Genomic DNA, 17,696 nt, shown 5'->3' on the forward strand with positions numbered 1-17,696 from the left:
GTTGTAGTTGTTATTGATGTTGTCGTTGTTGGATAGGACAGAGGAGAAGACAGAGAGGGGGAGAGAAAAAGACACCTGCAGACCTGCTTCACCACCTGTGAAGCGACGTCCCCGCAGGTGGGGAGCCGGGGGCTCGAACCGGGATCCTTTACCCGGTCCTTGTGTTTTGAGCCACGTGCGCTTAACCTGCAGCACTACTGCCCGACTCCCTGAACTAGTATCTATTATGTACCTGTAACATTCAAGACATTGCGGCAGGTTACATAGCAGTAAAATGGAGAGGCGAGGTCTGACTCTGACACAACACATGTTCTTGTGGTGAAGATATAAAAATGATACATAATTTTAGTGCTACATTGTGAGGAGAAGATAAAGTGAGACTTAAGAGCAGAGAGACCGAGGCAGTTACAAGTTAAAGAAAGTACACAGACAAAAAGGACCCTTTGAAGGGCACAGGTGACAAAAACCTAAATAGTAAGATACACTATGAAAAGGTCTGAAGAAAGGAGTGTTTCATGCAGCAGAAATAACAAGTGCAATGAAACTGAGATTAGGAAAGGCTTTTTCTAAGTTGAAAGCTAAAATATGAGGCGCGAGAGGTCAAATACATCTACTATATTATGAAGGTCACTGGGCTGGATGTAGCACTACAGACTCAATCCCAACAGTTATTTGAGGTATATAGTATCTCTTTTTAGACGAAGGAACTGTGATTCAAAGAAGTTCTATAACTGTTAGCACTACTATGAAGAGGAAGAACAAGAGTTCAAACACAAGATGGCCTGACATTATGTTATACTTAATGCCAGAATTAGAGCAAAGTTCTTACAAATATATAAACAAATCGAATTCTTTCACTAATTTTTAAAAATCCAGGGCTCAGCATTTTGTTTCAGGTCATCCCCCTTTGAAGTAATCTCCTTTTCTAACCACAGCAGACAGATTTCAAACTGCCAGTAATTTCAATGTCATCATTCTCTTTCCTGAGGACCTATAGCAATACTCCAATGGGACCATCACACAAGATATGAGTATAATGTGCACTTGCACCAGATGCCTGATGAGCACAGGGAGGTAAACAGGGAATGTATTTCTTCCTTTAGACTGGCAGGGCCATCTGAATAATCCCTTCCAAAGCTAAAGGCACCAGGAACGGTATTTTCCCTGTCGAATTAGTTCTGCACGCTCTCTCAGAAAGCACTGGCAGCTCTGACTCTCATTTGCCATTCCCTGTTGGTATCACTGGTGCTGAAATTTTATACCCGGCTTTGTTAAAGGCCAGTGACAGGTGAGCAGATTCAAAACTTGGAACAAGGGTGTTAGAGTATTTATTCTCTCTTGCTTTTATAATATAGACTGTATATTATCATGATAGAAAAGCAGGAATGAAATTATGAGTGAGGTCTATATTCTTTTTAAAAAATATTTATTAGTGATTTAATAATGATAAACAAAATTGTAAAATAACTTTGGGTGCAACTCCATACAGTTCTCACCACCAGAGTTCCATGTCTCATCCCCTCCACTGGAAGCTTCCCTATTCTTTATCCCATTCTGGGAGTATGGATCAAAATTCTCGATGGGGTGCATAAGGTGGCTCTCCGCTGGACATAATGTTGGTTGGTCAATACATATGGGATCTATATTCTTATATAAACTCTGTATAAATGCTTAGGAAGGGCTTTTTCCACCTATGGAAACATTAGAAATTTCCTGGTAGGTTTGTACCACTTAGCTTCTTGATATATTTTTAAAAATATTTATTTATTCCCTTTTATTGCTCTTGTGTGTGTTTTTTTTTAATATTTATTAGATAGAGACAGCCAGAAATGGAAAGGGAAGGGGATGACAGAGAGGGAGAGAGACAGAAAGACACCTGCAGCCCTCCTTCACCACTCATGAAGCTTTCCCTCTGCAGGTGGGGACTGGGGGCTCAAACCTGGGTCCTTGTGCACTGAAACATGTGTGTTCAACCAGGTGCGCTACCACCCGGCCCCCAGCTTCTTGACATTTTAAAAATTAATTTTCAGTGTTTGTAGTAATTAATGACATTTTGTGTAAGTGACATTTTGAGGAGGGAGGTAAACTCTAATTAAGGTAAAATTTTAATTTTTTTTTTAACTAGGGGGACTATCAGGACACATTTAGAAATTTGGTGAAATAAATAAACATAGACACACATCTGAAAGTTCTTCAAATGCTTATGAGTAAGATTCTCTATGGATATTAAAAAAGCAAACATGGTTTCTTATATTTAAATCCTAGGTGATTGCTTCCATTTTTTAAAAAAGTTGGTAAAAGTCACAGCCAAATTTTCCCTTTTATAGAAGAACAGAATTCATACAATTAAACTTCATATAGTATATGAAGTGAGAAAGCTACAAGTTTATCAGCCAGTTTACAAGTAAGATCAAACATGTAAAGAAAAAGTCAGTCTTACAATACAGTCACCCGTTAGCTACTGTAGGATTTTTCTCACCTATCCCCAAGTTCAGTAAAGACATCTCAAAAGTAAATTTATGCGTGACTGTATGGGAGTTTGTGTTTAAAGAAGTGCAACTTTATATTTCCTGAAGTTTCGTGTGGTTGAATTTGCAAGTAGAACACTTCACTACTGCGGGTTTTACACACAGTTTCGAAACAAACCTGCATTAACTTAAAACAGAACTGAAATCAATGCCCTTTCTGGTGAATTCAGAAATGATTTTCATGGCTTTCATACCACAAAATGCTTTTGTTTAGGTGTTTGGCTCCTTCAACACACCGAGGCCAGAGGGAACGTTCCAGCACCAAAAATAAAATGGAAGTAGAGTGCAAAGTGATCAATTACTCAGTTACCACAAATTTCTAGCCCGAGTTGACGACAGAGGGTGCCATATCTATCATCAAAAGTATTATTTGAAATGCTACACACACCATCTTGGAGATTTCTTGCTCTTGCATTTTCAAACAATCCCAACATTAACACCCCTTTCTAAAAATCCTCACCCTTTTACACAAAAACATATTACACATGTCTGGCACTGTGTGATAACACAAGATCCCTCTTTCTAGGGGTGGGTATTTCTGCCTCTAGCAGGCATGGAAGCAGCCAGAACTATACCAGCAGCTGGGGATCGGGGATCATTAAACTGACAGAAATAGCTTAGGAGACTGTGGGAGAAGGGAGAGGCGAAGCCAAACAGACACACACACACACACACACACACACACACACACACACACACACACACACACACACACAGAGAGACAGAGAGAACAGGTTCAGTTCAGATTTAAAAAACTTAAAAGGGCAACAGGAAGGGGGGGGTTTACCCAATTTGGGTCACACCCAAACTTCCTTCACATAGTCAATGGAATGCACTGAAGCAGATGAAGAGAAAGATGAATGTAACCTAACTTACCTGTGGTCCTCCCTATTCTCAGATGGAAGGTTTAGTTAAGCTTCAACAAAATGTGTCTAAATGAAAAGAGGCTGATGGTGAGAATGGAGGGGAGTTGTGGACTCTCAAAACCTAGAGCACATGAGCCACCTCTGGATTGTGGTAAGAGTCAAAGTCAACTCCAAGATGGAATAAGGGCAGACGACGTGAGACTACAAGACAGGCCCTAAGTGGACCCAGATCAACCCAGTTCCAAAAATGTGAGATGAATCCCCTCAACAAATGTTAGATGAAATGCAGGCTCTTGAGGCTGTTATGCCAGAACACAAGCACATCTCCAACTGCTAGCTTTCTGACTTCACAGGCCTCCAAAGGTCGGTAGAGGAATGTGCCATCTGCTTGGCCCACTGCCTGAGTGTGCTCAGCATATATCTGAATGCCCTAGAGGAGTTTAATTCAGGATTCCACAAGGGTGGGCTTGAACCCTCACTTATGCCTACAAGTCTGGTTAGTCCCAAGATCCTGGGGTACTCTTCTGATGAGGGCCTCTTCCAGCAAGGTTTTTTCCCCTTACAATTAATCTTAGGAGACTGTAGTTTCAAATAGTTCCCCACCTGCAAACTTGAACAGGAAATGATTCGATTGCAGATATTCTGACTGCAACTATCTTTGGCAAGAGAATTTAGTAACTTCGAGATTGCATGAACTTCAGGGGAACATTTTATTTGATGCATCTAATGATTTACTAAAAGGCTTATGGGTGCTATCAAGAAAAGCAACCACAACACTACCCTCTTCAAGAATGGCTTGCTAATTTCCTAGCCCACAAATGTAGAAGGGAAATATGCTTGTGTTGATTCCCAAACCGATTTTCTTTTCTTTTTTTTCTCTTTTTCTGAACTTAAAAAAAAAATCATTTTATGGGGGCCAGATGGTGGAGCACTTGGTTAAGCACACCTATCACCAAGTGCAAGGACCCGGGTTCAAGCCCACACTCCCCACCTGCAGGGGGTCCTTCATGAGCAGTGAGGCAGGTCTATAGGTGTCTATCATCTCTCCCTTTCTCTAAATCCCCCATGCTCTCTCAATTTCTCTCTGTCCTACCTAATAAAATTAGAAAGAAAACAAAAATGGCCATCTGGAGTAGTGGATTCATAGTATAGGCACTGAGCCCCAGAGACAACCCTGATGGCAATAGAAAAAATCATTTTACTAAGGGCTTAATGCTACAATATAGTTGTTGACACGTGAGTGCGAAAACACACTCACTACCAACTTAGGTCCTTTCCACCATCCTGAGTCAGAACTCCAATGTTCTTTCCATATTCACCTCCCCCTCCTTCCTTAGAGTCCTTGGCTTCAGTGCAATGAAGGTGAAATTAATTTTCATTATTGAGCCCCAAAGCTCCACAATAATTGGCTAATCCTCACTAATTTAAATTATGATTAAGAAAGGGCAGAGGACTTGAAAAATAAATCTATAAAGAGGATAACATCCACATGTATGCATCTCACATGTAGTGGAAGGTTGCACAACATCAAAAGATAGGACGCATGGTAACTATTACTACTGCCATCAACGCCTGGTGGGTACAGCCTAGGTGGGAGTAATTGCACCACAATATTTTTCATCTAACCTTTAAGAGGATACAATCTTGACCTTAAAAGGGAAAGTTAAATAAATACATTCAATTAACATTTTTTAAAAAAATTATTTGATAGGAAAGAGAGAAACTGAGGGGGGTGAAGGAGACAGATAGAAAGTGACACCTGCAGCACTGCTTCACCACTGCTGAAGCTTCACCACTGCAGGTGGGAACTGAGGGCTTGAACCCAGATCCTCAAGCACTGTACTGTGCACTTAACGGACTGTGCCACTGCCTGGACTCTGTCATAAATATTTCTAATAAATCATTATGTGTGCTTGGAACTAGATGCCAGGTATGACTTGAAAAAGAAAATAACTCTATACACTTATATAATATTTTACAAAGCTATTTTTTTCACATGATCTTATTTGAGCTTGAAATTAGAATAGACATTATATCCACTACACAAAAGAAACTGGTTTGTCAAGTTTAGAGCAATTTAACCAAGCCCACCAGTGATGAGATTAAACCAAGAACTTCAAGTTCCTGACTATCAGTTCTATGCTGTAGTACTAGCTGCCTACTACAAAAAAGGCTTCTGCCCTCAAGGAATTAATCTGACACTTAATGCCTTGGCCAGTACATTTCTCAAATGTACCAAGTTTCTTCCTGCTAAGAACTCACAAATCTCCTTGTCAAACATCATAGTCTAAATCTAATTCAAGACAATTGTGGGAAAGGTTATTTACTGTTATCACTGACATATATATTCCAGGCCAGAAAAATAGTTCATTTGCTTTGTCATGCATACAATCCTGGTTCAAGTCTAGCTTCGACCATGCTGAAGGAATTCTGGTGCTGTGTTATCTTTCTCTCAGTCTCTGTCTCTCTATCTGGTAAAAGCAGGCCTTGAATGGTGAAGCCCAGTAACTACAAAAAAAAAAAAAAATCTCCTTTTGAAAGCTAGAATTATTACTATGGGGTTGAATAAAACTGAACTAGGATGAAATGCTCAAAATATGTCTTTTTTCAAATACACTACATTTTGGTTATGGGCATAATACTGCCCTCTACTGCCAAAAAGACAGTAACCTGCCAAAAAAACAGTAACCTCAGAAGACCAACTCAACTAATGCATATTTAATCACCTATATGTATAACACTTTGCTAAGCACTTTAGAGAGGGGAAAAGGTTAAGTCTGTCACACATAACCATAAAATCTATATAAGCCTCCCTAGGAATTTATAGTGGAGAATATTAGCAATGTAAAACCAAGGAGATGGTTCAACAGGTGAAGGACATGTCTTCAAAGACATGCACAAGGCTCTGAGTTAGACCCCTGGCACCACATGGAAACACCAATGACTGCATCAAGAGAACACCAATGATGCCGGAGGTGTGCTCTGGTGTCTACTTCTTTCTCATGCCACTTCAAAAACAGACTAAAAGTTGCCAGAGATGGGGGCTAGGAGATGGGTTTACCCAGTAGAACCCAGGTTTAAGCCCCAGACCACCACAAGGGGCACCTATACAGGGGAGGTTTCATGAGTGATGGAGCAGTACTGTGGCATCTCTCCTCTATTTCTTTCTCCCTCTCTAATTCTATAGCTAGAGAGAAAAAACAAAAGATGGGGGAGGCATCCACTGGGAGTGGTGGGATTGTATAAGCTTGGAATCCCAGCAATAAACCTGTTGACAAGGAAGGAAGGGAGGGAGGGAGGGCAGAAGGGAGGGAGGGAGAATCTAGAGAAGCCAAGAAACAGTATTATGTATGTGCAAGGTCTTAGCTGATCCCCATTCCACATATCTCAGAAATAAAGACTTTAGTAAATAAAACAAATAACTCTAACCAAAAACAGTGTGATAAGTTTTTTAGAGTTTTGAAGATACTAAAATACTAGAGGACAACAAGGATTTAGTAGGCTTCATGGGAATAAGTTATGAAGGACAAAAAGTCAACACCTGCCGGAAGTCTAAAAGGGTATGGTCAGAACTGGGTTGGAGATGTAGCTCAATGGTAGAGCTTAAACTTCTTTGTATGAGACCTTGGGTTTGATCCCTTGCATCATCCCACTACAAGAAAGAAAAATGAACATAAATAATATACTTCAAGGTCCAGGAGGTGGCCCAGTGAAATGGAGTGTTGGGACTTTCAAGCATGAGGTCTTGAGTTTGATCCTAGCCATCAAATGTGCCAGGAAGATACTTTACTTATTCTCTATAATAAATAAATCTTTAAAAATACACTTCAGTTTTGGGAGTAGAATATTAAAGAGGTGACAGAGAATAGTAGAAAGTATGGGAAAGATTGGGTTAGACCAGATTGTAATCCACCTAAATGTGCAACCTAAAATTTATCACTCCACCACATTTCAAGTCTGAAAGTCATGTCTCTGTGTGTGTCTCTGGGTGTGTCTCTGTGTGTGTGTGTGTGAGAGAGATGTATGCTGTGATTCCTTCTGTTCTAGGTATTTCCAACTACTAACTAAAACAATCAAGACAGTATCGTAAGTGATCTCCCATAATCCTAATTATGTTTTAAAATATTTTTAATTAGGAAAAAAAAGGCAGGACTAAGAAAACAAAGAAAAAAGATTTAAGGGAGGTTGGGTGGTGGCACACCAGGTTAAGCACACATATAGTACTAAGTACAAGGACCCATGCAACGATCCCAGTTCAAGTCCCTGGCTCCCCACCTGCAGGGAAGTCACTTGACAAGCAGTGGAGCAGGTCTGCAGGTGTCTTTCTCCCCCCACCATATCCCCCTTCCCTATCAATTTCTCTCTGTCCTATCCAATTTAAAAAAAAATTTTTTTATTTTGAATAAAGCCTGCTCCCTCCATAATGCAGAACTCTTCAGAAAGAATTTCCCTCAAATTTAAAAGTGAACTTTTCTGTATCACACAAATGTGTTCACTCTACTCCCAAAGAATATTTTTTCAGGGGTATGGCAGTGACACACCCAATAGAGTGCACACATGTACAGGGACCCAGGTTCAAGTCCCATCCCCATCTGAAGGAGGGAAGTTTCACAAGTGTTAAAGCAGTGCTGCATGTGTGTCCCCCCCATCTATATATAAAAGGGAGGGGTAGACAGGTTGTGCAGGCACCAAGTATTGCCCTGGTGGAAATACATTAAAAACAGTATTTCTCAGCAGTTTCAGAACACAAAAGATGAATGTTCACAAAAGAAAGCTCCATTACTTTTCTATTTATAGGTGTGTTAACTAATAAAATATTTCCCCCATATAATTGAATATAATTCTAATATAATTGTATAGTTAACTATAAAGACTGGTATGGCCAACACAAATTACTCACCCTAAGCAAAACTAACATGAAATATAAATTAAAAAGTTGCCCAAGAGTTAATTTTAAATTGCAATATCTTATTAAGAGATCTTATAGTTTAACTGCTTTCAGTATTTAGCAGATAGAAGAAACAAAAGTCTTTTTCAATAGTTCATACTTATTTGCATAGTGCCTCTCACCAGAGAGTATTTTACTGCTAAAATACCACATTTGACCTACATTAAGAGAAAGAATTTTATCTTATCAAAGGTTTTTTTAAAAATATTTATTTTATTTATTTATTCCCTTTTGTTGCCCTTGTTGTTTTATTGTTGTAGTTATTATTGCTGTTGTCGTTGTTGGATAGGACAGAGAGAAATGGAGAGAGGAGGGGAAGACAGAGAGGAGGAGAGAAAGATCGACACCTGTAGACCTGCTTCACCGCCTGTGAAGCGACTCCCCTGCAGCTGGGGAGCCGGGGTTCGAACCGGGATCTTTATGCCGGTCCTTGTGCTTTGCGCCACCTGCGCTTAACCTGCTGCGCTACAGCCCGACTCCCTCTTATCAAAGGTTTTATTTTATTTTATTTATTTACATTTAGCTGTATGTGCTCTGCATGGATAAAAAGAAAGGAGTAAGAAAGAAACTGAAGCATCATGAATGCTGTCCCATCAGGTTATAAAATATGCACAACTGCTACTATGCTCACTTATCTATCTATTAAGTGCTCAACAAGCTTTTAATAAAATCCTCTGGGAAACTAAGTTAACCCAAATTAAAGTTTGAATGGCTGAAGAAAAACAGAGAGGGGGCAAAAGACAGCAATAATAAGCATTATTACTCTAAGACCAATCCTTGAAGAGGGGGGACAAAAATCAGAACAAAGATGTTGAGTTTCAATAATGCACACCTCAAGCCTCTTTTATGTCACAGTGCAATGATATTTCAATTTTTAAAGTCAGTAGTAAGTTAGGAGGATACAAAAGCATGCAAACTCCAGATATGCTAACCTTCCCGCAAACTGTGATAAGGGGCCAGGCACACAGCTGAGTAGTAGTCCCTTCCTGGCTTCAGGACAATCCATGAGAGTGGCAGAATCCTGCAGGTGGGCTCATGAATCGTGGTCTTCTCTTCCAGCATACTGGGGGAAATGTGCGGCTCCAAAGCCCAGTGTTTCATTAAACTTGTCTTTCTGCCCTCACTCCTTAAAGAGGTCATTTCATCATCTGCTCAAGATATGATTAGCACCGTTCTTTCCGTGAAAATGGGCACTTCATTTCTGCAGCGCTAAGGGCTGCAAGAACAACCAGATCCCGAGCCTGCTTAGGGAGTGGAGAACTAAGAGCAGTGACAGTAGAAGGTCAGAATCAGTAAGTCTCCTGGAAAACATTTCTTCCTGTCAGCACTGGGCCACAACACAGATACCTCCCTCCTCCACTCAAATGCCAAAAAGAAGGGCTGAGATGACTTCAATGTGTAGAGCTGGAAGAGGGTTCCCTCAGAGAAAATGCTCGTAGCAACCAACCGACGTCATTCACCCAAAATAGTAAACAGTTGGTTTCTCTGCTCAGATGCCTTCTGCCAGACAAGCAGTATCACATGACCAGATTCCCTCTTCTCCCTCCTTGAACAAATCCTACACCAAAGTGGAACAAGAAATGATTACAATGTAAAAGTATTTTATTTCATTTGACAGGTTTTTTTTAATGTTTATAGACAGGGCAGAAATATAGCACACAGGACTTGCATGCAAGAGGTTCCCAAGTTCAGGGGCCAAGTTGTAATTCACCTGGTTAAGCACAAATGATACCATGTGCAAGGACCTGGGTTCGAGTCCCTGCTCTTCACCTGCAAGGGGACATTTCATGAGAGGTGAAGCAGGTCTGTAGGCTCTTTTTCTTTTCCTCTCAACTTCTCTGTGCTACCAAATTAAAAAAGAAAAGAAAGGGGTCGGGGGCTGGGGGGGAGGTCCCAGGTTCAATCCTTGGTACCATACATTCCAGAGTTGAGGTTGCTGTGGTCTCATAAAAATAAAAAATAGGGATTCAGGTGGTAGCATAGCGGGTTAAACGCATGTGGTGCCAAGCGCAAGGACAGGCGGAAGGATCCCGGTTCGAGCCCCCGGCTCCCCACCTGCAGGGGAGTCGCTTCACAGGAGGTGAAGCAGGTCTGCAGGTGTCGATCTTTCTCTCCCCCTCTTTGTCTTCCCCTCCTCTCTCCATTTCTCTCTGTCCTATCTAACAACAACACCATCAATATCAACAACAATAACTATAACAGTAAAACAAGGGCAACAAAAGAGAATAAATAAATATTAAAAAAATAAAAATAAAGTTTTAAACAAATAAAATGTTTCTAGATGGAAGATAACAAATTAAGAGGAAGGAGAAGGTGTCACAAGAAAAACTTAGGAAGAATTTATTTTGAAACGAGCCATACCACAACACTGGGAAGGGCATCGTAACCATAAAGGTTACCTGGTGAGCATGCTTAATACATAAAGCAAATGACAGAACAGATATTTCTCAGCAATCTAAACATATTACTACTAGAAATCTCTAAAAAAAAATGTCTCAGTGTCTTTTAATTTCCTTTTTCATTTTGAAAGAAAAGAAAGGCTCTTAAGATGTTATCATCATGCTCACCCAATGGAGCTTGATCAGGCCAGAAGCCACAGCACCTGAGGGACTTCTGGTGCTGCTATATCACTCCCTTTCTGTCTCTAAATAAAAGAATGAAAACACTGATCTGGGAGCTGTGAAATCTTGCATGGGTAAGGCACTTGGGGTGGAGGTAGGGTGAGATGCTGACCGCTGTGATACAATGTATCGCAACAATAATGGCAGCCCACCTAAAAATGTGAGATTCATAGCTTTATCTTATCTACCTAAACTTACTTTGCCATTTCATTTTATCAATGATTTTTATTATCATAGCACCAGTATCACCATGAATCAGAAGTGAAAAGTGTTCTGGTTTAAAAAAAAAAATCAAAGTATACCCTGTCTTTCTCTCCCCACCCCTCTCATGTTGGTATGCTTCTAGTTCTCCTTCTGGGATCCCTTCTGTTACATTGCTTGACGTTGTGGTTTATTTACATGGTCATTCTGTTACATTGGTTTGGTCTCACTCCCCGTGCCGGGAGATTTTGGTCTAGTCCTTGCTAGTTCACTTCTTCCCTCTCCCTGCCCCCTATCCTACATATTTCCTTTGTTCCGGACTCTTTTCGGCCAGAGGAGAAGGAGGCAGGACAGAATGGGGTTGTGATTAGATTAGATTAGTTTTTTGAACAGTTCGCTCATGAATAAAGAAATACTGCTTCTCCGCTCGGCTGTGTGTCCCTGGTCGTCTGTCTCCCGCTGCAAAACTAGCCTGGCATATGGTGCCCTGAACTCTGACTGACACTCTTATTCTCCTTCCTATTTATCTTCTAAATGCTCTACATTAAACAATTATTGGCTTATAGCAAGAAAAAAATTCTATAGAAAGGGAAGGGGAGGGAGAAGAAAAGATAGGACATGACACAACAGGACACTGGGCTAGAAGTTTAATTTTGCTTTTCAGGTATTTGAATAACTTAACTTCATGACTTTAGAAAGTCACCATCTCTAAAAAGGAGGGACTGGAACAGATATGGTGCCCTCCATCTCTAAACTGGAATGGTACTCTGAACTTCAGTATAGTACTAGGCATGTCCCTTAATTTTTCTTTCTATATATTGCCTTCTGTATCCTATGCGGTAAAATTTAATTCCCTCTCCTTCTTTCCCAAGTCCTAATTAGGTTTACAATACAGAGCATTCAAAGAAACAGAGAGCGGTTTGTGTCTAATTACACAACCCATCACATGATAAGTGTTCCCATGGGAATACAGAATGGGAGGGACCTACCTGGGTTTGGAGGTATCACAGAGGACACTTAAGTCAAGACCTGAATGCCTTGTAAGAACTAGTCAGACACCAATGGTAACAGCTGAACTCAACATAATGGTTCTATTAAAAAATAAAGAAAGGGGAGTCGGGCTGTAGCACAGCGGGTTAAGCACAGGTGGCGCAAAGCACAAAGACCGGCATAAGGATCCTGGTTCGAACCCCAGCTCCCCAGCTGCAGGGGAGTCGCTTCACAGGCGGTGAAGCAGGTCTGCAGGTGTCGATCTTTCTCTCCTCCTCTCTGTCTTCCCCTCCTCTCTCCATTTCTCTCTGTCCTATCCAACAACGACGACAACAATAATAACTACAACAATAAAACAATAAGGGCAACAAAAGGGAATAAATAAATAAAATAAATATTAAAAAAAAAGAAAAAAAAATAAAGAAAGAAAGAAAAAGGAAGGAAAGGAAGAAAGAGAAGAGGGGAGGGGAGGGGAGGAGAGGAGAGAAGAAGAGAAATCTAACCAAGGCAACAAGGTAGCTTACTTAGGAGGATTCTATTTTGTTATGTGCATGGCCCAGGTTCAAACAGTAGAGTGTGTGTGTGTGTGTGTGTGTGTGTGTGTGTGTGTGTGTGTGTGTGTGTGTGTGTGTGTCTGGAAAAGTCCAGAGCAGTGAAGACTCAGCAATAGCTGTAACTAAGGAAGCAAGCAAGTATGCAAGCAAGCAAGCAATTCAAACCTAAAGTTGAGGAAGAGCATCCCAACTGAAGAGATAGGAATGTACAAAATCATAGAAATAGGGGGACCAGGAGGTGGCACACCCAGTTAAGTGCACATAGTACTAAGTGCAAGTACCCATGCAAGGATCCAGACTTGAGCCCCTGGCTCCCCACATGCAGGGGGGATGCTTCACAAGTGGTGAGGCAGGTCTGCAGGTGTTTATCTTTCTCTATCTGCCCTTCTTCTCTGAACTTTTCTCTGTCCTACCCAATAAAATAGAAAAAATGGCCGCCAGGAGCAGTTAATTTGTAGTGTTAGCACTGAACCCCAGTGATAACCCTGGAGGAAAAAAAATCATAGAAATAGATGTGAAAGGGGCCAGGTGGTGGTGTATCTGGAGGAGCACACACATTACAGTGCACAAAGACCCAGGTTCAAGGCCCTAGTCCCCACCTGCAAGGGGAAAGCTTCACAAGTGGTGGAGCAGGGCTGCAGATGTCTCTCTCTCTCCCCCCACTCCCTACCCCCTCTCAATTTCTGGCTGTCTCTATCCAATAAATAAATAAATATAAAAAAATTTAAAAAAAAAAAAAGAAAAAAAGAATTACATAAAAAAGAAATAGATGTGGAAATAATAATTTGGTGGGTAGGAGTGACTAACAGAAAACCTGTAGTGTGGCAATGAAAGGGGACAAGGCCAGCAATGGTTAAGAGTCTGATGAGGGGGTAGGGTGGCAGCACAGCGGGTTAAGTGCACATGGCGCAAAGTGCAAGGACCAGCACAAAGATCCTGTTTCCGCCCCTCCCCCCACCTGTGGGGGTGGGGTCACTTCACAAGCAGTGAAGCAGGTCTGCAGGAGTATATCTTTATCCCCTCCCCCCGATTTCTCTCTTTTCTATCTAACAACAGCAAAATGGAAGGCAAGGGCAACAAAATGGAAAAAATAGCTTCCAAGAGCAGTGGATTCATAATGCAGGGACCAAGCCCCAGTGATAACCTTGGAGGGAAAAAAAAAAAAAAAAGAGTTTGATGAGGAAGAGTGTTCAGACTGATGACAATATTCATAAAGAACATGGGATTGTAAATGTTTTATTTTTACTCAAGCATCTATATATGCTTCAATAAATTTGATTAAATACTAGTCGGAGATGTACTTTAATATATTTACAAATATAGCATAGAATTACAAAAACTGTACAAACAAAATGTCAGCTCACTTCCAGTTTCCATAACTAATTGCAAACACTTGTCCTTTGATAAATACTTACTGAGTGTATTATGCAAATGCTTGGTGCTGGGGAGAAGTGAGAGACAGACAGTAAACAAATGAACAACCAACATAAACAAGAGAACCAGGTTGCTTGTTCTTCCTAAGAACTACTGAGAATGATTATATTTCAGAGGCAGGTGTAGAAGCAGTAAGATACAGCTGAGAACTTTGCACTTGAAAGTTTAACACATGTATGTGTGCAAGTATATTATTTAATTAATTAATTTTTCATGAGAGAAAGATACCAAGATCAGAGTGCCACTCACTTCTGGCATATGTAGTGCAAAGGACTGAAGCTGAGCCTCCGTCATCCAAGTACTGAAATCTACCAGTGAGTATTTCCCAAGCCCCACAATTTTGCACTTGGAATCAGACAAACCTTTATTCAAAATTTTATTTATTAACTTTTGTTGCCCTTGTTGTTTATTGTTGTAGTTATTGTTATTGTCACTGATGTTGTCATTGTTAGATAGGACAGAGAGAAATGGAGAGAGAAGAGGAAGACAGAGATGGGAGAGAAAGACAGACACCTGCAGACCTGCTTCACCGCCTGTGAAGTAACTCCCCTGCAGGTGGGGAGCCGGGGGCTCAAACCTTACACTGATACTTCCGCTTTGTGCCACCTGCACTTAAGCCGCTGCACTACTGCCTGACTCCCTGTTCAAATTCTTATTCTACCTTTGGGTAGTTTTCATCTCAAGTGAGGGGAGTCAGCAGCAAATTCATATGGTTTTAAGATAAGTGTAGTGAGACATTCAATAATCAGGATGTTATATTCAGAAAACGTTAAACAAATGATTTATCTTCCTGTTAATTCTGACTTTCCACCTTTAGGATGGCAACTCAGGTGCTAAAAGCAGTGGAAGACAGAAAAAGCAGTATATGCTTACCATTACTAACTTTACATTGCAGTAAATTGACAGCTGCTTTCTTATAAAGATGTCATGCTTGCAGCCAGCATTCTTTTAGGATTTCTCAAACTGTTAATATTTGTCTACATTACATGACCTACTAAATTAAATAAATAAAAACCATCACCCAAAATAGGAAGCCAGTCAGTTTCTCTTAGGATTCTTCACTCTGACTAACACTGAGTCATTTAAAAAGCAGAATACACAGAGTACTGATAAGCAGCCAGAACACAAGTGTGGAGTAGAGCTGCCACAGCACACTGCAAACTGACTGCTTGCTGCAAGCAGAACGTTTGTGCGATAGAAAAACCAAGGCTTTTCTAACTGCACCTTTGAGTCAACATGTCTTCCAAGAAAAAGCAAGACAACAATTAATGCATCTTCAGCAAACAAAAAATAGTAATTCTGCCTTTCCAACAATCAGATACTTTATAAGTGGCTTAACTGTCTTTTAAAAAAGCTTCTTACAAATGACTTAAAACAATATGATTTTCAAAGATCTTGAAGGTAGAATTTACAAAACACATACACATTTTTCTCTGGGGCCCTCCCTCCACCCTAAAGGTCAAACTGATTTTATTTCAACTTGTTCCATAAATTCCCCTTTGCAATGAAACCAGTCAGTGTTCCTTGAGTCCAAACAGGAAAGCTTAAGAAGCTGTGTGTGTGTGTGTGTGTGTGTGTGTGGGGGGGGTGTTTGGGGGGTTGGGCAAAATTTCAAGTACAGTCTCTATCTAATTTTTTATGCTGAAATAAGAAGTTTATACTCATAGACAAAAAGAATGCTACACTTTTTATATTCTCACGGACTGGCATAAGGGTCCAGGTTCCAGCCCCTGGCTCCCCACCTACAGGGGATCGCTTAGTGGGTGGTGAAGCAGGTGTGCATGTGTCTATCTTTCTCTCACCATTTTCCCCTCTTCTCTCAATTTCTCTCTGTCCTATCCAACAACAATAACAGTAATAACAACAAGGGCAACAAAAATGGAGAAAACTGACCTCTAGGAGCAGTGAATTTGTGGTGCAGGCACTGAGCCTCATCAAAAATCTTGGAGGCAAAAAAAAAAAAAAAAGATAGTCCTTGGGAGTCGGGCGGTAGCACAGCGGGTTAAGTGTAGGTGGCACAAAGCACAAGGACCCGCATAAGGATCCCAGTTCCAGCCCCCGGCTCTCCACCTGGAGGGGGGTTGTTGCTTCACAAGCGGTGAAGCAGGTCTGCAGGTGTCTGTCATTCTCTCCCCCCTCTGTCTTCCCTTCCTCTCTCCATTTCTCTCTGTCCTATCCAACAATAACAACATCATCATAAACAACAATAACTACAACAATAAAAAAACAAGGTCAATAAAAGGGAATAAATATAAAAAAAAAAAACCTAACAAGTAATGTCAAGGTACATTTTCTCTGATGCTTTCTCATTACTTATATATGGAATCTAGAGAACTAATAACATGAATCTACAAAAACAAAAACACAGAAGTAGACTTTCTTTTTATTAAATATTTTTATTTATTTATTATTGGATAGAGACAGAGAGTTTAAGAGAGGAGAGACAGAGAGATACCTGCAGCCTTACCTCACCATTTATGAAGCTTTCCTCCTGCAAGTGGGGACCAGGGGCTTGAACCTGGGTCTGTGTACACTGTAATGTGAACACTTAGCCAGGTGCGCCACCAGCTGGCCCCAGAAGTAAACTGTTTCTAAGACTGTGTGGGAACTAGGGTGGTTATTTTAGGGAAGTGAGAGGGCAGACACACAGAACTTTGGTGGTAGGTACAGTGTGAAAATCTATACTCCTATATCTTGTAAGCCACAATTAATCATAAATTAAAATTAAAAAAATAACAGGGTGGTCCAGCAAAATAGCTCACTTGGAGAAGTGTGCTTGCTTAGTCATGCTGGGTATCTAATTGCAGGAAGTTCACTTTCTTTCTCTACCTGCTGTACCTTCAACATAAAATTTACACACACACACACACACACACACACACACACACACACACACACACACACACACACACACACACGGAAAGAGAGAGAGAGATTGATATATGAACTGAAAGAGTTGGCCTGGAACAGTGAAATCCTCATGACAAAAACAAACAAAAAAGACAGTCACTTAAAGTCTGGGAAAGGGTTTGATCAAGAAGAATCTTTAAATTAAGATGTATAACAGTAGACATGCCATTCTTTGTAAGATTACAAAACATTGCAAGTTGAAATTTACTACTAGGAGCACACTGTCTTTTAGAAGACTCAGTCCTCCCACCTGCTCATGTCCATCATCTTAAAATCCTGGCTCAAAACCTATCTATTCTAAGAAACCTCCCCTAATTAACCTCAAAAACTTGATCACTCTTCCTGCTGTACCTTCAGCAGAATTTTTTTTTTAATGTAACAACTACCTCTATCTTCAAGTCAATGCTAAGCTTTTTGGAAACAACAACAACAAAAACAGGATCTTGTCTCTTATTTTATTCTTCCTCCAAATAAAATGGAACAAGGCTTTACTCAAAGGATTTTTAATAAATACTATCTGGTACCCTCAGCATTTAGTTCACTACCTTTCAATCAGATGTTGACTAATTACTGAGCCCTTTGTAATATTTATCATCACTGTCAGATTTCAAAGGGAATCTAGAAGAAAAAAAAGAAAGAAAGAA

General features: G+C 40.5%; 2 protein-coding genes across 3 annotated transcripts in view; one reads left to right on the top strand and one right to left on the bottom strand.

The window, feature by feature from the left end:
- SGSM3 (small G protein signaling modulator 3) overlaps positions 1-17,696 on the top strand; it is a 421,214-nt gene that overhangs the window by 107,836 nt on the left and 295,682 nt on the right. The window lies entirely within an intron of this gene.
- The window catches only part of MRTFA (myocardin related transcription factor A), a 98,065-nt gene that overhangs the window by 53,300 nt on the left and 27,069 nt on the right, over positions 1-17,696 (bottom strand). Inside the window, exon 1 of one of the 2 annotated variants that reach the window (XM_060189016.1) lies at positions 9,275-9,680. The exons of the other annotated variant lie outside the window; for it this stretch is intronic. Coding sequence (XP_060044999.1) covers positions 9,275-9,482 — 208 coding nt within the window. The 5' untranslated portion in view covers positions 9,483-9,680. Of the gene's footprint in view, positions 1-9,274; positions 9,681-17,696 lie in introns of those variants that run through there. 2 annotated transcript variants of the gene reach the window in all.

This window comes from Erinaceus europaeus, chromosome 4 (assembly GCF_950295315.1).
Source record: "Erinaceus europaeus chromosome 4, mEriEur2.1, whole genome shotgun sequence".
Lineage (NCBI taxonomy): Eukaryota > Metazoa > Chordata > Mammalia > Eulipotyphla > Erinaceidae > Erinaceus > Erinaceus europaeus.